Raw genomic sequence first — 25,811 nt, forward strand, 5'->3', positions numbered from 1 at the left:
GGTGCCTATGACAGAAATTACAAAAGCTGCTCTCTAATTGCCTTATCTTTGTTCTCCATGCTTTAAAATCTGTGAATGCACAAATGAGACATTCAGGAATGGAAAAATTTTGTTTCCAACATCTGTGCAATAAGGGACATCGAATCAGTTGTGCAGCTCCCTCATAGCAATTACATATAATCTATTCAACTCTTAATTGCCTTTGTGGCTCTTATGGGCACCAAATGTTTTATTCCCTATCCAATTATCCTAGAGCTTAAAGACAAATACATAGTATTCAAGTTGTCCAGAAGAGTTCTCTCTTCTTCCTTGGTTAAAGAGCATTGATAATCGTTTACTGGAATCTAGGCTTAATGGATCCCTCTTAGTTTTCTTCCAATTTTTTGATGCATGCCATAAGCATTTAGTTATCTTTTTTCTCTTCAAAAATGGATGGATGGATGGATGGATGGATGGATGGATGGATGGATGGATGGACGGACGGATAGGAAGGAAGGATTGTTTTTAAATATTCAGAACTTGTAACTTTCACAGTTGTTTTGGCTTTCTTTTTTAATAGTGGTTTTTGTTAGTTTGTTGGAACCACACCAAAAAAATAAAAAATAAAGGGGTAGGGAATGGGCTCAAGCAAAAGGAAAATGAAGGTTATTACCTAATTCAAACAAATATTTAAACAGCTAAAGTAAACATTTGAAACAACTTTTGCTATAGAGCAGCACCTAACTTCTGGAAATCTAGACAAATATCAATTGAATGAATGTTAACTTGGTTTGTACTATAGTAGTAGCTAATCTGATTTACTCTTCTATTTTATATCAAGTAGCACTTATTCTTTATTTTTAGGTATTACTGAATTAACACTAAATTTTTCAGTATTTTCCATTGTAAAACAATTAGAGAAGTTAATACAAAATTAGAAATTCAATTTATATGTGATTAAGTAAAATTTATATACAAACTGCACACTGTGGTCACAAGAGTCAGCTTCCACAGAGCTACTAGGCTGGGCCTTTGTACACACAGACAGTAGACATCCCTTTGTTTTGCCCCTCCTTCTCTTCTTCAGCAGTCATTCAATGACAAGCGTAAAAAGAACCTCTTTTCCCGAAAATTCCCCTTCTACAAGAACAAGGACCAGAGTGAGCAGGAAACAAGTGATGCTGACCGTAAGTATGTGGATCCAGCGGTCAACTGTGAAAATAAATGTAGAGGGACCTACTGCCCTGCAGTTGGTTGTTACCATGGAGACAGTTTCAAGAGCTGCAACAGGTTACTAATTGTCTTAACCAGGAGCAACATAATAGGCATAAATTAATTTGTATACCAATCTTAACTTTTTCTGGCACCTTAAGAATTCTTAATTTAAAGTAAACAATATTTTCAAGCTATGTGTTTAAAATAGAATTATTTGGTGTAAGGGTTCTTATAATAAATATTTAATATTCTCTCAAAGAATATTTTAGAGGAAAAATATGGATACCTAGGAAGCTACTTAGTGATTTCTAGGTATAATATTGGCAGTCTTTGATAAATAGAACACCCGGAATCATTCCATTTTATCCTTTTTCTTCCCTATCTGTACATAGTCTGAATTTTACTTTTATAATATAAGTAATCTCAAATTTTGCTGCTCTACCTTAATCAGCCTCTAAGATAGAACTTTCATCCTTTTAGATTACATTTAGCTGCTAGCTTATTTTAGACTTTCAGAAATCTACAAAAATGCTCTGAAAGATATGTGTACCTGTAATGGTCTTGGAACTGTCTCTTACTGTAGCACCAATTTTATGCATTACTGACAACTATTTTCTTTGATTATCTTTTTATTGCTTGCTCTCTGGGAACTACTCTCTACAGGAGATCCCTGACGACATGGGATCAAAAGGCCTGAGTAAGTGATCAAAATACTCCCAAGTTATTTTTTAACCTCCATCTACAGACCTACCTTTTTCAGATACATTTTGAGAATCATGGTAGTGCCCTTCTGGCATGAGGAGGTATATGATTTAGATTGCTTTTAGACTTTTCATGTTAATAATATGCTTGGGATTTTTATTTCTGTAATATACACCTTTTGTTTTTCTAATGCTCCATTTTTCACATCATTTGAAAAACTCTTCTGCTTATACTTACATTTTTCTTTTTATAATTTTTATGGCAATTACTTTCATCAGGGATTTTTTAAATATGAAGACTTTTTTAAAAGTTTTTTTAAAATAGTATTACCTGCCCTCATCATTAGAATGTACAAAATCCGTCTTTTTTTGTTAAAACAAGATCACTTTGATTCTGTGTTAGGAAAGCATTGCTATAATGTGAAACTATAAAACACAACAGATCTTAAATTTTAGAGATTTGTTGACCTCAAGTTTAAGTAGCAGTCTGTGTAGGGGAAAAAATATACACCTATTCTTTAAGGAGGCTGCAATTTATGAAAAGAATTATTAGAAATATTATTCCTGTTTTTTCATTTAACCAAGATGTTGTCTGTGTTTTTCGTTTTTGTTGTGTTGTTTAATTTTCTAGCTAATACTTAATCTTCATATAAAGCTTTATACAGAGTCTGATATAAAGGATGGTGGAATGAATGAATGAAACAAGAAGTCATTTAAGCAAACAAAATTTTTAATTTGAATATTTTAAAATTGATTAATTGTGAAATTTTGCCAAATATTACTAAATTATTTCAGGTGACAGTAACTCATAAAAGTAATTTTTTGAGCTAAAGTTTTTTTCTAGGTAATTCTTTTCCTTTGGATTATTAAGCATTTTTGAAAACATTTCTTTATAATTCATTGATCATTAAGGATAGAACCAATATCTTAACTTTCTAAGGTCTACTTTAATAAACATTAAATTTCATAGTTTTTCCTGATTTGTCTTAACTCTATGTTAGAATTTTAATCTAAGCTATAGGTACTTTTATTTCAACCTCAACAATTAAAGCTTATATTAAATTAAAGAGGTATGCTTTATATATATATTTATTTTTATTAGACACACTTTATTATTTTTGTATGTGCCTTTCTAGGATTTGGCAAGAGTCAGTTTTTACTACCACTGATAGTACCCTTTTTAAATCGCTTACCTTTGGGAAAAATAAGTGAAAATCTTAAAACTGGAAAATATTTCCACAGATTCTTAATGCTGTATAATTTACTTTTAGAATAACATTTTAGAGGTGATATGGATCAGCAAATGTACCCACAGATTTTTATTATCTGTTCAGTCATCAGAGATCTATGGAAAACTCATTGGAAAAGAAACTAAATGAGGAATTTAGTTCCTATTTTGTTATGATGGATGATATTTTCATCTGTCATTTTAATTGAGGGATGAGACTTGGTAAGAGAAACGACTGAAAAATGGTAGGCTGATTACCGGACAATGTCATTTAGAAAAGGATTTAATTTTCTGAACTGTGACTTAAGCTACTTTGAATGATAGGTTTCTGTGCCTCACCTCCCAGGAACTTAAATCTAAGACCCACGCAGCCAATTGAGATAAATTACGAGCCTTTATTAGCTGGCCAGCAACTGATTCTCCCCACTAGAGAATCAGCCGTAATTCGCCAGCTGGCGACTGACCCTCCCTACTAAAGAGTCAGCCCCGAGCCTCCGCCTCCAGAGGAAGCAGTTTATAAAGCCCGAAACTACCTCCTGGGTGGCCTTGATCAAGCAAGCAAACAGATTACAAAAGCCAAAGTTAGCTGTTAGAGTCTAGCACAAAGAAATATGGTTTCTAGTGGACAGCTAGGTTATCTGTACTTCAGTGGCAATATTGTTTTATTTTTCTTCTTGGGAGCCTTGGAGCTATTTACTCCTAGGCAGCTGGCACCTGGAGATATCACTCCCTGCCCTGTTGTTGGGGCTGACTCACTGAGGAATTGATACTAATAACTATAACAACATATTTTCCAAAGTAGTAACTGCCGGAGTAAAGAGGGGAGATGTGAACAAGGAAGATGTTATTGAAATGCATTTTTTTACACTGTTACAAGATCAAGAAGATTTTATTTGGAAAATATTGAGGGAGGGAGACAGAAAAATATCTGTAAAATTCTAATACTGGATATGATGGAGGTTATTTCATAGAACAATGACCAGCAGTTGACAAGGTACCTGTGCAGCTTTTGTGCTTTAAGAAGGCAATTTTGAACAAGTTGATGAGGGTAAAAATGGATAAGATTCTTTTAATGGCGACTAAAAGAAATGTAGTTCAGGAGGAGCCATAAAAGATGCTCAGAAGTGAAGTTATGGATATAGTTTCAGATAGGGTTTGTACCTATCTTTTGTATGCAGTTCAATTTTTATTGCTTTTCATTTTATAGAATTCTTTAAAACTTCCTGTTAGGCACACAGGTTTCCTGTAACCTCTTTCCTTTCTTCTCATTTAAAGATTTATTTAAGCAGATTTGTTCTGAGATACCAAAACTAGACCTATTTTCATTTGTGTTAAGAATAACCATAAAAGTAGTATAGTATTGCTTGAAAATGATGATGTGTAGTATTTAGAGATCACAAAAAGACTTGATGCATTCTCAGAAAGAAAAATTTGATTAGAAAGGCAAGACTTGTTTAGAGAGATTTGAAATGATCGTGATCATCAAACATCATAAAATAAAAACAAATATATTTATACCATATATGTCAAAGGGATAATATCCTTACACTATAAATTTCTGACAGATCAATAAGAAGCAGACAAACTCTCCATTAGAAAACTAGACAAAAGATATGTATGAGTAGTGCTCAAAAGATAAGCAAATGAAATAAGCATTGCAAATGTTTAATGTCCCTAGTAATCAATAAACAAAATGTTTTACCCATAACCTTGGTAGACTTTTCTTATAAAGGATAACCCAGTGATGGAAAGGGTTCTGTGGAGTGACTACTTTTAACATTGTACTGTTGGGAGTATAAATTGGTACAGCCTTTCTGGAAAAGCATGTCTTTTGACCTTCTAATAATTCCTCTTCGGGGAATTTATCCTAAGGATATAATTAGAGATGAAGATAAAAAGTTTATGTATCAGGATGTTTTTTTTAATATTATTTAGAAATTATGGCTCCCCCCCCAAAAAAAAAAATTGAAATCATCCTAAAATGTCTTACATTTCAGAAGTAGTTAAGGAAGTATGATTTATCCATACTTTGTAATACTATAATCATTGAAAACCATTAAAACATGACTTGGGAAAACGCTCACAGATGAAAAAAGTAAAATATGAAACTATATTGTCTCAAATTTGTAAATCAACATATTTAGGGCTATTTTGAATATTATTGCTTTGAATATTCTTGTACATATCTTTTGGTGAACATATATATGTCTTTTTGTTCGGGAAATAGGAAAGGAATTTCTGGGTCATACATACATATATATGTCTAGCTTTTAGGTGCTGCCAAGTCGTTTTCCAAAATGGTTGTACCAATTTGGATTCCAGTTGCTACATTTCCTTTTCTACACTTGGCAAATCCTTTTTTTTTTTTTCATTTTAACCATTCTAGGGGATTGTAAAGATATGTTATGCCTTTAATTTTTACTTACGTAAGTAAAACTTGATAAGTAAAAACTTGAACACATCTATATGTGTTATTAGATATTTGAACATCTTTTATGAACTATCTTGAAAAAGATTAGTTTTAATTATCAGGGAAAAAGCATTTTACCTTTCAAATAATCTCCCAAGCTATAATGATGATGATGCTCTTCAAAGGGCCATACTTTGAATAGCAAGATTTTATTGTAGAGGAGTTATGTAAAAGAACTTGAAGAATTTGATTGTGTAAGAGCTATTGGTAATCTTAGAATACTCAAGGTGAGTAGGAGAAATCCCTAGAAAAGGTAGAAAGGAGATTGTAGTATGTTTAACTTTTTATTATATAATATGTCAGACATATTCAATGGTAGAAGAGTAGTAAAATAAGCCCCACCAGATATTCTTTTACCCAGCTTCTGTTGTCATCTCATGGTTAATATTATTTCTTCTGCGCCCCCACTTAGCTCTCCCCCTCCTTTCACTCCATTGCAATAACGAGTTTCTTTATTTCACATGTTAAAGATTGCCAAGGGTAGTATCAATCCTAATATAAATTTAAGATCTTGGAGTGGGGGTATTCCAACTTCTGGGAACGAATTTCAAGGAAAATAGGACAAAGGGTCAAAAGGTATATAATGGAGGCATTCATAGTAATTTGTTGATGTTTGTGGAAAACGATTTAAAGCAAACTAAAATGTCTAAATAAGGTGAATCTTGACTTAGTCCAATAGAATATTATATAAGAATTTAGAATGATTGTTTTAAAGTTCTTGTAACATGGGAAGAAATTTTTAAATATAAACTTAAAAACCACCATTTTACATGTGCTTGTCATATATTATAATTTTTAATGTTTCTGCTTTATTTAAAATATACATAATCATGATTAAGAAAGTTGTATCTTCTCTTTGCAGGTTAGAATATACACTTTTTACTATGATAACAATTCAAGAACTGTTAACTTTATTTGAAATCTTTAATTCTACCATTCTCTGAAGTTTTCAGTAGTGCAACTTGATTTTAGGAGATTCTGTGGGTGGTATGATACAGCAGATAATTTCTCCTCGGATTTTTTCCTTATCCTTTAAAAATATTTTTTCTGTTTGCCTGACATGAGAAATTTAGATTTTCTTCTCTGGGGGGATTTTGGTTTTTTTAATTTTTATAGTTTGGTTTTTTTTTTTTTTTTTTTAATTTAAGGATGACATTTATTGACAGAATACCTGAGATTACATTTACATGAGAAGAGTCCTTGTTTACTGAACGATCAAGTTATGAAATGCAGTCACTTTTAAGGAGGGGCCAGGCAATTTGCAACTGGGTGTATTTGCTTTATCTTTTGTATTTTATAAAGCAGCCATTGTTGATTTTATTAAAGCAGAGTTTCTCAGAAATATTAATCTATTTTATAAGACCATCCCACCTTTTAGAATTCCCTTCCATTTGACTTTTATTGAGTCATCTCAATCTATGACATCCAAATGCTTTATCTGTATGATCTTAGGAACATAGATTTTTATTTCTTTTTAGGAATAAGAAGCTTCACTAAAAGCAAGATCATTTATTTTTTAAGACATCCATCATTAAAATGGGCATCTGTTTGCTCAGATATAACTTGTCTCCTTTGTCAGTCACTATTTTATAAACTAAATTAAATGATGCCAACTACATTTTCTCTTTTTGATTTTTAAGTCTATGGTTGGAATAACTTAGGATCGATTTGCCCTTTTTGTTATATTCTACTTGCTATTTGTAATAAAGATTTTGTTATGAACTGTGTTGTACAAAAATGAGGATTTGTCCTTAATCATGGGTGTTTTTCTTGCTAATTCACATAAACTTTTCAAAGGAAATCAAAAATGCTTTTTAAAATTTCTTTGGGTATGTGTGGTTTATAACTCAACATTTTGTAGTGTCACCTTATATTTATTTTGATAATTTGCTTTTTTAAACTCATAACACTGTGATTTCTTTATTTTTTCCATTGTCCTGCAATTTCAGAGCATGTAACTTCTAATGCCAGCGATAGTGAAAGTAGTTACCGTAAGTGTTTTAAGTTACTTGTTTTTTGTAATCTCAAGTGATATATATACTTTGGGGTTTTCTTTTTACCTTAGTGATATGTTCTAAAACCTGAAAATTGAATACTTAATCTTTTAAAATCAGAGAGAGCCAAGTAAAATTCTGAACTTGAAAAGTAAAATCATACTATATGTACAGAAGTTAATTTCCAATATTTTAATAAAATACTAAAATCCTTTCTACAGACAGTGCTATTTGTGAACATAGTACATATCTGTACATTTACTTCTGAAAAGAAGTAAATATCTAGTTAAATGAGAAGTAAATTTGTATTTGCCATTTTCCTTAATAATTCTGGTTTTAACATGAGCATTAAAGTATTTTCAGTAATGCCAAGTTATAATTGGCTTTATTTCCTTTTTTATTCTGTGTCACCAATACTGTTGATCGCCAGACTTTGGCGAATATAAGAAATGATGAAGGAAAAATTGTCAACACTTGTTCCGGAAAAAAATGGGATATTGATTTCTTTTTTGGTGTCTTGTATTACATTCTTGGTATTATAGTTTACTCTTGAACAACATACGTTTGAACTGTGCAGATTCACTTATACGCAGATTTTTTTTAATAAGTACTATAAATGTATTTTCACTTTCTTATGATTTTCTTAACATTTTCTTTTCTCTAGCTTTACTGTAAGAATACAGTATGTAATAGATATAAATACAAAATATGTGTTCATTGTTTTATGTTATTGGTAAGGCTTTTGGTCAACAGTAGGCTATTAAGTTTTGAGAGAGTCAAAAGTTAGATGCAGAGTTTTGACTGCACAGGGGCTCAGCACTCCTAACCTCTGAGTTGTTCAAGGGTCAGCTGTATATTATTAAGTGAACTATATACAAGCATGTGAATTTTCAAACAGATTTGGGCATGGGAGGAGGGAGAGTACATGAATATTATCAGTTCTAGCACCTTAAAAATTAAAATTGCTTTTCTAACTTTTTTTTTTGCTGCTGTCTAATATGAAAGTAATCTTGATTACAGATGAGTATGGCTGCTCAAAAGGTCCATCCTGTTAATATCAGTCTCTTCTATTTCTCATGTTGACAATATATACTTTTAACCCTCATTCATTTGATTGGTTATTTTTTCTCCATAGTAGTTACGTAATAATTTTTTTTGATAATGAAATGTGATTTTTTATATTTTGGAATTTTTTTAACTTAGAACTCACCATAGAGTAGTTGAGTGGCTTTCTAGGCTAAAAAGAGGTAATGAAAGTATATACTGTCTGTCTCATCATTTGCATGAATTATTAGGTGTGGAATATACAAGTTGCATGTTTCTCCTAATATATAAATCATGTTTTACACACAGTATTTTAAAAAGCAGCTTATAAATATACATTTTACATATTATTATTAAAAACCTAAAAACAATGAAATACATTTTTAAAGTAGGAAAAATATTTATTCCAATATATAAATTTAAAAGATTTACAGCTGCATACATATAATATAAACCAATGACAAATTTAATGAAAAGATTGTTATAGAATCTTGCTAATCGAGGAAAAAAATCTTCAAATATATTATCCAATATTGATTGCTTTCATTGAACCACTTTAATTAACAATTCTTCCTATTCGTTTTCTGTGTGCGTGTGTATATATGTTAAGAACTTCTAAAATTAACTCTTTTTAGTTCTTTTCATTGAGTCAAGATATGATTTGTAAACTTTTTTATTTGGGATAGGTTGGGCTGTAAACCTTTAGTCTTAGAGGATTTAATTTAACTTCTAAAGTGCTTTTAAGATCAAAGCAAAATATATTTTATCTTTTGTCTACGTGATTCGTTTTGTTGGAAGGGAAGAATTTAGTTTTATGTGATTCATTTTGTTGGAAAGGAAGGATTAAGTTTTATCTAGAGCTTTTTTTCACTTACTTTAAATGTTTTTTTAATTGAATAAATGAATTATTAGAATAAGTTAATTTTTTCATCAGTGAAATAGTGAGTTTTACCTTTGCATTAAAATTTTTTATTGTAAAATAGTTGTAATTATAAAAATATATATGTATTCAGTTAAATATTATACCCAGTGGAACCAAAAAGTAGCATAGTCTTAATAGCAGTAAATTACCTAATACGCCCATATGTAAAACTGCTCATTAAGTATTAGTCTTTAAAAGATTTAATAGTTCTTAGATTCTAAATAAAAAATTAATGGCACATACTTGACATCACAAATGAAGATTTTAAAAAGATCTAATGATCTATAAAACAGAATAACAGAAAGGTAGTTATTAAATAAATAGCACATTTATATTTTGTTTTTACATTTATTCACCTTGTCTTATGACTTTGTAATTTGCCATCTTTTATTACTAAGTCTCGCCAGAAATGATTTATAAAGTATATATTTTTACATCTTTGCTATTTTCTCAGGAAATTTCTAGTAATTCATATGTTATGTATGAAGAATTGAATTAGCATTTGTTACCTTTATAAGTGTTCTTATCTATATTTTAACTTTCTGATAGGTGGTCAAGAAGAATATGTCTTATCTTATGAACCAGTGAATCAGCAAGAAGGTATGTGAAGTCTATTGATGTTTTACAGTCTTCTAGAAAAATACACTTCTTAATTTGGAAAAAAAGTCTAACTCATACTTCAGAAAAAGATGTTATAATTGTACTATTTTTTTTTTTACTATATGTATCAATGTAGACATTTACTATATGTATTTTATTAAACATCGTTTAGCCCACAGTATATTAGAGTCTAGTCATTTTGCATTGGCACTTTATTTCAAAGGCCACTTCTTTCCAGTGTTCATGATAATATCACTGTACTTCCAATGCCTCTTATTCAGAATCTTAGAAGCATCTTCAGTCTTTCTGTTTTTTATCTACCTTGTTCAATCAGTTTCTAGGCCTTATTTACTCTCCTGTCATATCTTTCTTACTTATCACCTCCTTTTCATACTGTCTACCACATTGTTAATTATAACTCTCACTACTAGATTCCCTTCTTTCTAAATCTCTACTATGATTATATCACTTCTTAATACCCAGAGGAATTTTTTTTGCCTTTTGATCTGCATCCTTACAATTCGTACCTCAGAAATGATCAGTAGAACACAGTACTGTGTTTTCTTATTTGTAATGAGATGATGTTAACATGTACAGAAACTTATCTGCTAAAATGCTGAATTTAAACTTGTTTGAATTTATCAAGTCTATAACTCCCAACAGGAGATTGACTTTGGTTTAAGATCTTAGTGAAGGTTTATAAACTAGCAAGTTAGGCATCATTGATAGAGAAAGAAACAAATTCTTCATAACAGTTAAGGATATTTTGTTCTCCAAAGGATATTTTGTTCTCCAGTGAAATCAATACATTGTTTGTTTAGTGTTTATTACTTTTAACATGCTATTTATCTTTATAGTTAATTATACTCGACCAGTGATTATATTGGGACCTATGAAAGATAGGATAAATGATGACTTGATCTCGGAATTTCCTGACAAATTTGGATCGTGTGTTCCTCGTGAGTAACCCACATAAAATTCTTAATTATTGCTCTTAACATTTTGTCATTGTGTATGGTAAAACATTTTTTAGTGTTTATAGTTAGTTATTTTATCAGTTATTTCTCCACTCCATATTATTGTCCCTTTTCAATTTTAAATTAATCTCTGTTGTGTTGAACTTTATATAACAATTATTTAAGTAGAAAATGGATTTGTTGTATTTTTTAATACTAAACACTTCCTCAAGTTCTTTTCTATTAAAGATACAACTAGACCAAAAAGAGATTATGAGGTAGATGGAAGAGATTATCATTTTGTGACTTCAAGAGAGCAGATGGAAAAAGATATTCAGGAACATAAATTCATTGAAGCTGGCCAATATAACAACCATCTGTATGGAACAAGTGTTCAGTCTGTGAGAGAAGTAGCAGAAAAGGTAAGCATTATGGTGAACTCAGAATATAATTTCTAATTAGATATGCCTTTGACAGTATGAAAGAATAATGGGATCGAAACTTTTAATTAATATTTTTTCAAAAAATATAGGTGTTGGAGCATTGATTAATTAATGTTATAAATTCAACTAAATATTCTATTTCAGGTGGCTTAGGAAAATATATACAAGATAAAGTTGACAAAATGAAAATAGAAATGGTAACATGAATCTCTCTACAAAGGGAAGCTATTTTAAAGTCCTATGCATTTGCTAAAGGTAGACCTTGTGTTTTCAACATTTAGCATAATTAAAGAGCTAGAATAAGCAATGTCCATCAATAAAAATGAACCATATCTTCAAGATAAGTGTAATTGTTACTGGTACTGAGACTAGACAGAAATTTCTCCTGAATGGTCATTTAGTAAAAGATAGTGTAAAAAATACACAACACTATATAACATAAACAGATTATCTGAAAGCATCCTTTGGAGCACTTTTATGGTGAAGCCAAAACAGTGTGTCTCAGACATGCTGCTATGCTTACATCACTCCTTGGGCATAGCAAGTAAATATCAGCAAGTTGTTTTGTATCTTCAAAGCTATTAGTTTAAGACTCAGTCATAAAATACCCTACAAAACATAAAGCAGTAGTTCAGCACCTCAATTTTCAATCCAAAAATGTTACTTTTTCAATAAGCGGGTTGGTTAATTCTGATTAGTTTTAGAAGTTGAAGAAAGGGGGATGTCAGTGATGGCAAGAGTTTGGTAAAATAGAAATCTTATATATTTTTAGTGGGGGTATAAATTAATAGAATTTCTGAGAACAGTTTGGCAATACCTAGTAAATGCACGTATCCTATGACCTCAGAAATTCTATTTCTTGGTATTTAAGTAGAGATTAATACATGAGGATCCTGTATATAAGGGTGTCTGTAGTAGCACTTTATAATAGTGGAAAATTGGAGTCAACAAAAGGGAATGAATAATAAACTGTTATTTATTCATGCAGTGGGATTCAGCAGTTAGAATGAATAAAATATATCTACTGGTTAGGTATATCTTCATTAATGTCAGAATTATATTGAGTGAAATTATAAAGGGTATATACGGTAGGATACTATTTACATGAACTTTAAATAACATAAAACAGCCTATATAGTTTATGGATACATATTTAGTAAACATAAAAACATGCATGGGAATGATACAGCTACTTCAGGAGTATATATAGCCAATATCCAGTGGTTTTCCTTCAGGAGGAGAGGGAAGGATATTGTAGCTTTAGCTTTATTTATAATGTATTTCTTTTAAATTTATTAAAAATTTAAAAATCACACCCTCAGCCTAACTAAAAGACAGATGATATCCAAACTTCAAATTACTGGTAAATAGAGAAATAAACAATCACAGCAAGCTATTTCTTGTGCAGACCTTGTGGGGAAGAAAATATCAGGAAGTTCCACAGATGGAACTATTACAAATAATACTCTGATCACAAGGCAATAGAACTATAAATTATCAGAAAGTCAAAAACAAAAAGGCCTTAACTAGAATTTTGAAACTACCTCTTAACTGTTATGTGAAAGAGAAAAACACAAAGCGAAATTACAGAATTTCTTTAAAACAATAATGAAAATAGTACATATGTGAATTCATGGGATACATGGTATATGTAAAACAGATATCAAAGGAAAATTTACAGTCTTAAATTTTTCCAAAACAAAATGAGAATAAACTAAATCTCAAGTCACATAATATAAATAAAATCAGAAATTATGTGGTAAGCAGAAAGAGGGAAATATTAAAGATCAGAGAGGAAACTAATGAAAAAGAAAACAGAAAAATAATAGATAAAATCAATGAAACCAAAAACTGGTTCTTTGAGAAGATCAAAGTCATGGGTAAATCTTTTACCAGACTGATAAGAAAAAAGAGAAGACACAAATTACCAATATCAGGAATGAGAGCAGTAACAGAATCTATAAATATTAAAAAGAAAAATCAGAGGATACTAGGAACAACTTTTTACCACTAACTAAACAATTTAGATGAAATTGATAAATTCCCAGGAAGAAATAAACTACTTAAGCTCACTCAAATAGAAATAGATCATTTGAATAGCCCTATATCTATTAAAGAAATTAATTTGTATTTAAAAACCTTCCCACAAAGAAAACTCCAGGCCCAGATGGCTTTACCAATAAATTCCACCAAACATTTAAGGAAGAAATACTACCATTTTCTACTATAAAATTAAAAAGGAGGGAATACTTTTTCCAGCTCATCCTGAGTCCAGCATTATTTATATTACAAAACCTGACAACACATTACAAAAAACTACAAACTGATATCCCTCATGAACATAGATGCAAGAAATTCTAAACAAAACTTTAGCAACTTGAATCTAACAAGGTATTTTTAAAAAATAATATCTCATGACCAAGTAGAGTTTATCCAATGAATGCAAGGTAAATTTAAATATTAGAAAATCAGCCAGTATAATTCACCATATTAAACTTTAAAAAAACATATGATCACTTCCATATTTCAGTAAAAGTACTTAACAAAATCCGAATCCATTCTTGATTAAAACTCTCCACAAACTAGGAATAGAAGAGAGAGCTTCCTCAAACTGATAAGATTCCAAAAACCTACAGCTATTATCATACTTAATGACTTAAAAAAAGGTAAGGCTTTCCCCCTATGATCAAAAATATGTACAAGATATCCACTCTTACCACTTGGTTTCAGTCCTGGCCAGTGCAATAAGGCCAGAGAAAGAAATAAAAGTCATCTAGATTGTGAAGGTAGAAGGAAAATTTTATCTTTGTTTGCAAATGACATAGAATCTAGGTCAAAAATCTGATACAATCTACAAAAAAACAATAGCTACTTAAACTAGTAAGTTTAGCAAGATTGAAGGACACAGTATAGATAATTATGCAAAAATCAGTTTTATTTCTATATACTAGACCAATCAAATTGGAATTTTGAAAATATTATTTATAGTGGCATCAAAAAATACTAAATACTTAGAGATAAATCTGACAAAAGATTTGCAGACCAATACACTTAAGAACTACAAAGCATTGCTGAGAGAATTAATGACCTAAATAAATAGAGCAATACGCCATGTTCATAGTTTGAGGACACAATATTGTTTAGATGTCACATCTCTCCAAATTGAGCTTTAGATTCAATACAACCCCAAAATCCCAACAGACCTTTTTGTAGAAATTGACAAGCTAAAGTTCGTACAGAAATGCAAAAGATCTAGAATAGTAAAAACAACTTCGAAAAAAATCAAAGCTTTAAAGACTCAAACTGCTTAATTTTAAAGCTTATTAAAAATACAGTAATCAAGACTATGTGGTATTGGCAGGCAGACAGATAAATTGATCAGTAGAACATACTGAAGAATCCTTAAATAGACCCAAAAAGGACAACCATAGACAAAGGTGCAAAGGCAATTCAGTGGAGAAAGGGATAGATAGTCTTTCAACAAATAATGCTGGAACAATTAACTAGCTACACCTCATACTATATAAAAAACCTCAAAATAAGTCATAAATGACAAGCTAAAACTATAATCTTCTAGCAGAAAACATAGAAAATCTTCATGACTTTGGATTTGGCAAGGATTTCTATGATAATATAGCAAAATATAATCCATAAAAGAAAAATAATGATAAATTGGACTTCATCAAAATTAAAACTTCTGCTCTTGGCAAAACAGTTAAGAGAATAAGAAGACAAGCCATATTACCAGGAGAAAATATTTTGAAATCATGTATCTTATAAAGGACATGTTTCCAGAATATGTAAAGAACTCTTACAACATAATAATAAAGACAAATAACCCAATTTAAAAGTGGACAAAGGATTTGAAAAGACATTTCTCTTAAAAAGATATACAAATGGCCAATAGCACATGAAAAGACACTCAACATAATAGACATTAGGGAGATGCAAATTGAAACCCTAACCGAGGTCCCACTACCCATTAGAATGGCTAACTTTTTAAACTGACCATTACCAAATTGTGACAAATACGGAGGAGTTGAAACTGTCATACTTTGCTAGGTGGGACTATGAAATGATACAACCACTTTGAAAAACAGTTTAAAAATACACCTAACATATGATCCACTTCTAGGTATTTACCCAGGAGAAAAGCATATATTTATACAAAGACTGTACATGAATGTTCATAGTGGTAGTGGACAAAAACTGGAAACAATCCAAATGCTTCTCAACTGGTAAATGGATAAATAAAGTGTGGTATAGGCATGTTATGAAGTACTACTCAGCAGTAAAAAAGAGATACACTATTGACATACTCAACATGGATGAATCTCAAAATAGTTATATGCTGAGCAAAAGATGTGAAGTACATACTGAATAATTCTACTATAAAATTCAAAGAATTTCACACTAACCCGTAGTAACAGAAAGCAGCAGATTAGTTAGTGATTGCTTAAGGAGGGGTGGGAGAGAGGTTACAAAGAGGCATCAGGAAACTTTTGGTGGTAATCTATATGTTGATTGTCTTGACTGAGTTGATGATTTCAGGATGTTTACACATGTCAAAACTTATCAAATTGTACATAGGCCTACCTCAGAGATATTGCAGGTTTCCTTCAAGACCACCTCCTTAAAGTAAATATCACAATAAAGCAAGTCACACAAATTGTTTTTCCAGTGCATATAAGAATTGTGTTTGTTATACTGTAGTCTATTAAGTGTGCAATAGCATTATGTCTAAAAAAAGAGTACATACATTAATTTAAAATTCTTTATTGCTGAAAAGTGTTAATCATCTGAGCCTACAGTAAATTGTAATTTTTTTGCTGGTGGAGGATTTTGCCTCAGTATCGATGAAAATGTTTACATTATCTGCAAAGCACAGTAAAATATAGGCACAATAAAACAGGATATGTCTGTAGTTAAATACATGCAGTTTATTGTATGTTAGTTATGCCTTAATCAAGCTATTTAAAAAACTGATAGTCCTGCTGGTGCTTTTGGGGAAAAGAGAACTTATATCTTTAACTTTATATTCTTTCTGAACTACTAGAATTTTTTGTCACTCACATATATTCCTTTCGTAATAAAAATAGTTAAAGGAAAAATCACAAATAATAGAAATAGGAAAAGACAAGGAACACAACCACTGAAATATTAGAAAATATTAGGAAAAATCATAAAAGACTACTTTGGATATCTTTATATACATAAACCTTAAAACTTAGTTGAGATGGATAATTTCCTAGAAGGATACAGTTTACCAAAATGACCTAGAAGAGATAGAAAGATTTCTTTAAAAGAAATAGAGTAAGTTATCAAGCAACTACCCCAAAAAAGCACCAGGTCTTGATGACTTCACAGGGGAATCCTTCCAAATCTTCAAAGGTTAGTTGTCTTAAAGCTCCATAAACTCTTCAAGAGCATTCTTTTCACAAAGAAAGTATAATAATGATATCTAAATCTGTTGAAGACAGGAAAAATCATAGACCAATATCACTTATAAATATTAATGCAAAAGTGTTAAATATTTTTATAAACAAAATCTGATTATAAAATTAATTATAATTTTAATTATAAAAATAATATACTGTGACCAAATAGGATTAAAGGAATTTAAAGTCAGTTCAATGTTGTGAAATCCATTAATGTAATTGACCACATTAAGAGATTTAAAGAGTAAAATTATATATCCATAGATGCAAAAAAAGCTTTTGGGACTTAATACCTTCCCTGTTGGGGGAGGGGGGAGACTCAAAAATTTAGAGATCAGTGTTTTGGGGGGGGGGGGTTCCAAAAAAAAAAAAACAAAGCGAGATGGGTCATGGGTAGATGGATATTCTTAGTTTTAAATCCTTTATGGGAGAAACATGAGTTAGTTTCATTAAGATATAGAACAAGGCAAGGATGTCCCTTATCTCTGCTACTATTCAACATCATACTGGACATATTCATTGTACTTAAGGTATTAGTGCTTTAGATAAGAAAAACCAATTAGAAACACAAGAATTGGAAAAGAAGTAAAACTATATTTTTAGATAATTAGTATGCCTGGGAAACTGTACAAAATCTATTATAAATTTATTATAAAATTAAATGCTATGATAAAATGAAAGACAAAATAAACTTAAGTAGCAGTTTATAAAATTAAAATAGAGAAGTTAATGGTATTTATCTACATAAACAAAATAACCCATTAGAAGGTAACAATAGGGAAAAAACAAATGTATAATATTAGAAATAAAATATAAAATACTTAGTAAACTTAATAAGAGATATACAGACTTATATGAAGAAATCTGGAAAACACTCCTGAAAGATAGAATATTAAATTTGGACAACTGAAAAGATATTTCTTGACCTTGGCCAAGATGACTTAATATTGTAAAGCTGTCAGTTCTTTCTAAGCTAATTCGTATATGGACACGATCTCAATAAAAATATCTACCAGCTTTTTTATAGGGCTTGACAAATCAAATTTAAGTTCATAGGAGAAGCCAAAACAATACAACAAGAAAGGCTAAAAGGGATTTTAAGCTTACCATATATTAAAGCATACTATAAAGCCTTTTTAATTAAAACAGTATGATACACATGGATAGACAGACCTGTAGAATAGAAAAGAAAATCCAGGAAAAATCCAGACACATATGAAAATATACTATATGATAAAGATGCGATCTTAAATCACTGGGACTTTTAATAAAGGGCTTTTTTATATTACTGGGACAAGTGGAAAAAAAATAAATTAGAACCATATTTCACACCATATACTAAAATTGTCTCCAATACAATTGATAGAAGAAAATATGGCCTAGGCATAGTGAAGGGTTTTTTAACTATGAATTAAAATTTAAATATAATAAAAGACTGATAAAGTTGACCACATATTTTTTTAAAGACTTTTACTTGGCCAAAAAAACCTTTTCCAAAAGCTATTGGAAAACACTATTACTAAAGTCAAAACACAACTGACAGAAAAACTATGCAAGCAAAGGGCTGATATTCCCAATATATAAAAGAACTTTTAAAAATTGAAGGAATAGAGACCAAGAATCTAATAGAAAAAATATACAAAAGATATGAATACGCAATTCACACAAAAATATGATATAAAAATAATAAATCAGAAACTAATGATTTACCTACAGAGGGAGGGGTGGAAAGGATGGGAAATTGGGAATAAGGTAGATAGGATGAAGGTGTAACATTTCTCCAAGTATACCTTTTTATGTAATTTTGACTTTTAGAACTATGTTAACATTTTATATATTCAGAAAATATCAACAAGGAAAGATGAGAGAAAAATGATATACAAACAAAAACTAAATTAACTATATTTAAAATCACTACATTGAAGAGAGGAAGAAAGAGGAGAGTCTTAATCCCAATTATCCGGAACACAGGCTAAAGACAAAAAGATCTATAAATAAATATTAAACTCTAATTAGTAAGTTCGTTTTTCAGAGTGGCATGGGTTAACAGTTCTGACACTACTTTAACGTATATACTAGAGTTAAGCTAATTAACATATTGACAAATAATGAGAGCCAGATTTCTCACTGTCAGAAGAGTTTAGAAATATGGAAAGAAGAAAGAATAGAATGAACCCTGTAAGAATTGGGTTGGAATTCGAAATTTGCAGAAATATAGATGTGTGTATATATATACATACCTTTATGTTTCCTTGCTCTGTCCTCAAAAAGGCTTAAAAATGATTATACCTCAGTAATTCATTTAACTAATGCCTAGATTTTGGCTTCTAAATGTCATTCTCCATGAAAAAGATACAGAACTCCTTGAAGAAATGGCTGATTCCAGAGCTGGGACTACAAAAGTATAAGATGAGGCTAGGACATTTTTCTGTGCAGAAAGATAAGGAAGTGCTTAAAGAATGTTGAGGGTATGTCAAAAAGACACAGAAGCCAACCTGTAGAGTGCCCCAGAGGCCACATCTGGATAATTTGAATATTAAAATAAATGATGATGATATCTGATTAAAACATAAAGAATAAAATAGGAATCTAAGAGTTCATAATGGTATAAATAAATATATGATTAAATAAATAAATGAATAGAAAGGAAAGCTTTGCCTTACATTAGAACGTCTACTTACAAAGATAGAAGGAATGATGAATCATTGGTGCATGCTAAAATTAATGAGCAAATTAACATCATGAGAAACAGGATATTTCCATAGTTTCAACATATACTTCCCCAAAATCAGTTACAAAGGGAAAAATAGTAGTCTGACAATGGAGAAATCTGGCAGACAACTTAAATAAGTGATCCAAATTAACATTCCTAATACTGGGACAGATAGATACCATATGCCACCTAAAATGATGGACTTAAGACACAGTGTCACTTCTGTGGTATTCCTGTGAAAAATGTGTATCCTGCCATCTGATGGGAAAATCAGGCAAACCCAAGTTGAGATATATTCTATGAAAAAAAATTCTGTAATTCTTCAAAAATTGCAAGATCACAAAAGACAAAGACTAAAAAACTGCACCAGATTAACAGAAACTAAAGAGACATTACAACTAAATGCAATATGTGACCCTGGATTAGATTCTGGACTGAGAAAAAAATTTTTTTCTTTTATAGTAAAAGACATTATTGAGCAACTGAAATTATATTGTGGTTACATAAGAGGTGTCATTGTTTTTAGGAACTAGGAAGTAAAGATGTATGTCTGCAATTTGTTCTCAAACTTTATGTACCTATAGAGAGGGACAAAATAAAGCAAACATGCTAGAATGTTAATGTTTTAGTATATTTTTAAATTTCTGAGCAATTGGGTAAAATGTTAGTATATGATAAAAATAGGTGATGGGTACATGTGTATATTATTTTCTATATGTTTGAAGTATTTAATATTAAATTTTTTATTTTAAATATCCTACTTAAGTGAAATTATCATTCACTGAAGTAGATCCAAGCTCTTAGATTACAAGATGTATTATAGAGGAGTACCTGATTTAAAATACGTTATTTTAAAAATCTGTTTCATAAATTATAAGTACTACTTTATTTAACATGGAAACATTCATCTTAATTAAACACTTAAATTCACCTTTGTCAGTGAATTTAAGCATGTCAGAAAAATGTCTTAGATCTGGAACTGAGGTTCCCAAATGCCAGTTTGTGATAAAATTTTTGCTAGTCCCCAATAAAATGAAAAAGGATAGAGAATGGTAGTGAGGTTTTATAAATTTAAATTTATTCTGTTTTTAAAAAAAAGATTCTCTTTTATTTTAGGCTTTTTACCTTCTTGTCAGTTGTATATTCATTTATGAAATGATGGTTTATGAAATGCCCTTTCTCAGAAACAAAAGACAAGAAAACCATACTAGTTGCTTTTTGAAAGAGTACTGGTCTATAAAAGCTAGGAGTGAGGGAACTATAAAGGTATAGGAACTATAAACTATAAACTATAGGAACTATAAAGGTATAAAGGTATAGAAACTAAACCTTTGATATAATTGAAAATACTTGGTTCACTTTTTTTCTTCTTTATTCCCTCTATTTTAGGGCAAGCACTGTATCCTTGATGTGTCTGGAAATGCCATAAAGAGATTACAGATTGCACAACTTTACCCAGTCTCCATTTTTATTAAACCCAAATCCATGGAAAATATCATGTAAGTATAAATGACTAAGGCATAGCCTCTTAAGTACAGATCCAGTCTCTAATCACTTATTAGATTAGGTAATTTACTTAACTTCCTTACATCTCAGTTCCTTTATTTGTAAAATGGAGAAATTAATAATATATCCACCTCTTAGGGTTGTTTTGAAGGTTAGTCACTGTGATATTAATAATGAATATTAATATACTAAACTATAAGGTAACATGTACTAGAATTTTAACTAGTCACATGTAGCTAGTACCTACTGAATTGGGCAGTACAGCTCTGAGTAACCATTAAGAGAATAAAATAATGTGTAACTATTTACCTAATAGAGAGCAAAAAAATAGAATTTAAATAAAAACTAAAAAGGAAAGAACAAATAGAAACATAGAACAGGTGGGGCAAGAAACATAGAACAGGTGGGGCAAAAAACATACAGATAGTAGGATGGTATAAGTGAACCCAGATACTTCATTAATTAAATGGTAGACTAAATTGTCTAATTAAAAAACAAAGATTGCCAGAATGGAAGAATTAAAAATAAGCAATTATATGTTGCTTTTGTAGAAGAGAAAAAAATTTTTTTCCTTCTACTCTTCCTGTTCTCAGTTGGACCTCTATAACAAAAGACAGATTACAAGAGGAAAGCATATAAATTTATTTAAGTTTTACATGGCTTGGAAACCTTCATAAGGAAATTAAGACCCAAAGAAATGATTAAACCTGAGCATTTTTATACTAAGTTTGATGAAGAGTAAAAAATCTTGGGAAAGTGGAATAGGATCATAGGATATGAACTAAGAGTAGTAAACTAGGGGAAACTTAGCCAGCCCTATTCATAGAAATTCCTCTCAGCATTCCTCCATCTTCAGAGATAAGATGCTTCTTTCCCCTAGGTATAGAGAGGCCACCTCTCACATGAGGATCTTAGGACCTACTTCAGAGGGAGATCAGAGTTCTTCCTATACCTGCCAATTTTCAAATTTTTTCTGCTTAAAATATTTAGTATGCTAAAGTGCCATATTTTGGGATTGTGTCTTATAAAACCCCTCAACTACATGTTGTTTTCATAAGACACACCTTAAATATTAGGCTTTAGAAAAGCTGAAAGTAAAAAACACAGAAAAAAAATAAACCATGCAAACATTAATCAAAAGTACGCTGGTTTACATTACTATCAAAGTAATACTTAAAGGCAAGAAGTAGTAATAGAGATATAAAAGAGAGCCATTTCATAAAAATAAAAGTTTCACTGTATCAGAAAGATACATTTATAAATTGTTTGTATTTAATAGCAAAATCTCAAAATATATAAAGGACAAATTTACAACTGTACAGGAAAAAAATAATTCCACAATCATAGTGGGCGTACTTATTACATCACAACACAAAAAAAATCAGTAAGGATATAGAACAACACGAACTAAAACTTTACCTAACTGGCATGTAGAACACTACACTTAACATCTATAAAATTAACACATTGATTTCAGGTGCACAGAAAACAATTACCAAAACTAATCATATGCTAAGCCACAAATTTTGATTAAAAACATATTCTCTGACCATGATGAAGTTAAAATAGAAATCAATAGTAAAAAGATCACTGGAAAATCCCCATGTATTTTAAAGTTAAGCATTATACTTCAGAATAGGTCAAAGAAGAAGTCACTAAAATTAATAAATGTTTCGATCTAAATAGTAATGAAATTTTGAAGTAAAAAATTTAGAGGATGTAGTAGCCTTCCAAAGAATTTTGGAAGTCAGATATTAGGAAATAAATGTTGAAATTCTAAGATCTTGAGAAGTTAGAAGACCAGTCAGTAAACTCAACAAAGGTAGAAATTAATGAAATAGGAAAAAAACCTATGGTAAAGATTATCAACAAAACCAAAACTGTTTTCTTTGAAAATACTATGATACATTAGTAAGAAAGATTATGAAAAGAAAATAAAGAAGGCATAAATAATATTAGGAATACAATGAAAATGAGATTATCACTGCACATTCAGTAGACATTAAAAAAGTTAGCATAGGCAACTCAGTAGAAAAACAAGCAGAGGATTTGGATACTTTACAAAAGAAGTTATCCAAATAGTCAGTAAACATGTGACGGTGCTTAATTAATTATGGAAATGCAAGTTATAACCACAGTGTCATATACTATCACCCACACTCCGAAAGCCTAAAATGAAAAAATATCAAATGCGAGCAAGGATGTGGAGTAACTGAAACCCATAACACTAATAGGAGTGTAAGTTGGTACATCCACATTGGTAAACTGTTTACCATATCTCCTAAAGCTAGTCTCATTCCTAGACGTATACTCAACAGAAATGTTTCTGTGTTTATCGAAAACATGTATTAGATTGTTGACAGAAGTACTATTCAGAATAACCAGAACCTTGAAACTATCCAAATGCCCATCAGTGCGTACATAAATTGACATATTCACACAACGAAGTATTCTACAGTAATGAAAATGAGGAATCTCTGACTACACACAAAAGTACAGGCATACCTCGGGGATATTGCAAGTTCAATTCCAAACCACAGCAATAAAGCAAATATTGCAATAAAGCAAATCACACACATTTTTCGGTTTCCCAGTACGTACAGAAGTTATGTTTACACTATATTATAGTCTGTTAAGTGTGCAGTAGCATTATGTATAAAAATATATATATATGCATGCCTTAATTGAAAATACTTCATTGCAAAAAAATGCTAACTATCATATAAAGCTTCAGCAAGTCATGGTCTCCTTGACAGTGGAGGGTCTTACTTTGATGTATTGGCTGCTGACTGATCAGGGTGCTGGTTGTGAAAGGTTGGGATGGCTACGGCAATTCTTAAAATCAGAAACAACTCTTCCTTTCATAAACGATTTCTCTATAGCATGCAATGCTATTTAATAGCATTTTACCCACGGTATAACTTCTTTCGAAGTTGGAATATAATTGCTGCTTAATCAACTAGGTTTATGTATATTCTAAATTCTTTGATGTCATTTCAACAATCTTCACAGCATCTTTACCAGGAGTAGATTCCATCTCAAGAAACCATTTTCTTTGCTTATCCATAAGAAGTAACTCCTCATCCAGTCAAGTTTTATCACGAGATTGCAGCAATTTAGTCTTATCTTCAGAGTCTGTTTTTAATTCTAGTTATCTTGCTATTTCCACATTTACAGTTACTTCCTCCACTGAAGTCTTGAACCCCCTCAGAGTCATCCATGAGAGTTGAAATCAACTTCCAAACTCTTGTTAATGTTGACATTTTGACCTCATCTTGTGAATCACGAATGTTCTTAATGGCACCTAGAATGGTGAATCCTTTCCAGAAGGTTATGATTTACATTGCCCAGATCCACCAGAGGAACCACTATCAATGACAGCTATAGCCTTAAAAAATATGTCTTAAATAATAAGACTTAAAAGTCAAAATTCTTTATCCATGAGCAGAATGGATCTTGTGTTAGCAGACATGAAAACAACATTAATCCCATTGTATATCTCCATTGGAGCTCTTGGGTGCCCAGGTGCATTGTCAATGAGCAGCGATATTTTAAAGGGAATCTTTTTTTTCTGAGCAGTAGATACCAACAGCAGGATTAAAATATTCAGTGAACATATTGTAAACAAATGTGCTGTCATCCAGACATCTTTGTTCCATTGACAGAGCATCTCAATCAATGCAGGAAAACTCATTTGACAATATTCGACACCCTTTCTTGATTTAAAAAAAAAAAAGGAAGAGAAGGAAGCTACCTCAACATAAAAGCCATGTTTGAAAAACCCACAGCAAACATCATACTCAGTGGTAAAAGATTGAAAGCTTTTCCTTTAAGATCAGGAACAAAGCAAGAATGCCTGCTTTCACCATGTCTATTCAACATAGTACTGGAAGTTTTAGCCCGAGGACTTAGGCAAGAAAAAAATTAAAAGATATCCTGATTGAAAAGAAAGAAGTAAAATTATCTGTTCGCAGATGATATGATATTATCTGTAGAAACCCCTAAAGATATCACATAAAAGCATTAGAACTAATAAATTCAGCAAAGTAGCAGCATACAAAGTCACACACAGAAATCAGCTGCATTTCTAGATAAAGACAATGAACAATCTGAAAAGGAAATTACAAAATTCTGATTACAGTAGCATCAAAAAGAATAAAATGCTTAGGAATGAACCAAGGAAGTCAAAGATGTGTACCATGAAAACTACGAAGTATTGCTAAAAGAAAGTAAAGAATAAATAAATAATGGAAACAAATATGTGGATAGATTTGAAAACTTAATTATTGTTAAAATGCCAAAAGTATTGTAAAAATACTTTTACAATACAATGCAATGCAATCCCTATCAAAATCCCAATGGCTGCTGTAGCGAAATAGAAAAACCCATACTAAAATTCATGTGGAATCTCAAGAGACCCCCAAATAGCCAGAATAGTCTTTAAAAAGAAGAGAAAAACTTGAAGACTCACTTTCTGATAAGAAAGTTCACTACAAAGCTACAGTTATTAACAGTGTGGTATTGGCCTAGAAACAGACATATAGACCAGAAGAGTAGAATAGAATTCAGAAGTAAACCCTCAATTGATTTTTGACAAGGGTG

The 25,811-nt window shown here is 30.8% G+C and overlaps 1 protein-coding gene across 27 annotated transcripts in view; it reads left to right on the forward strand.

Annotated features, from left to right (window-relative positions):
- DLG1 (discs large MAGUK scaffold protein 1) overlaps nucleotides 1-25,811 on the forward strand; it is a 231,765-nt gene that overhangs the window by 198,318 nt on the left and 7,636 nt on the right. For 7 of the 27 annotated variants that reach the window (XM_036219402.1, XM_016135294.2, XM_036219409.1 and 4 more), the window contains 7 exons: nucleotides 1,067-1,166; nucleotides 7,543-7,584; nucleotides 8,593-8,628; nucleotides 10,103-10,153; nucleotides 11,011-11,112; nucleotides 11,359-11,531; nucleotides 21,093-21,202. In XM_036219402.1, the coding sequence (XP_036075295.1) occupies nucleotides 1,067-1,166; nucleotides 7,543-7,584; nucleotides 8,593-8,628; nucleotides 10,103-10,153; nucleotides 11,011-11,112; nucleotides 11,359-11,531; nucleotides 21,093-21,202 (614 nt within the window). Of the gene's footprint in view, nucleotides 1-1,066; nucleotides 1,167-1,857; nucleotides 1,892-7,542; nucleotides 7,585-8,592; nucleotides 8,629-10,102; nucleotides 10,154-11,010; nucleotides 11,113-11,358; nucleotides 11,532-21,092; nucleotides 21,203-25,811 lie in introns of all 27 variants that reach the window. The other 20 variants (XM_036219411.1, XM_036219410.1, XM_036219417.1 and 17 more) reach the window with 5 other exon arrangements.

The sequence above is a fragment of the Rousettus aegyptiacus genome, unplaced genomic scaffold (genome assembly GCF_014176215.1).
Source record: "Rousettus aegyptiacus isolate mRouAeg1 unplaced genomic scaffold, mRouAeg1.p scaffold_m13_p_4, whole genome shotgun sequence".
NCBI lineage: Eukaryota > Metazoa > Chordata > Mammalia > Chiroptera > Pteropodidae > Rousettus > Rousettus aegyptiacus.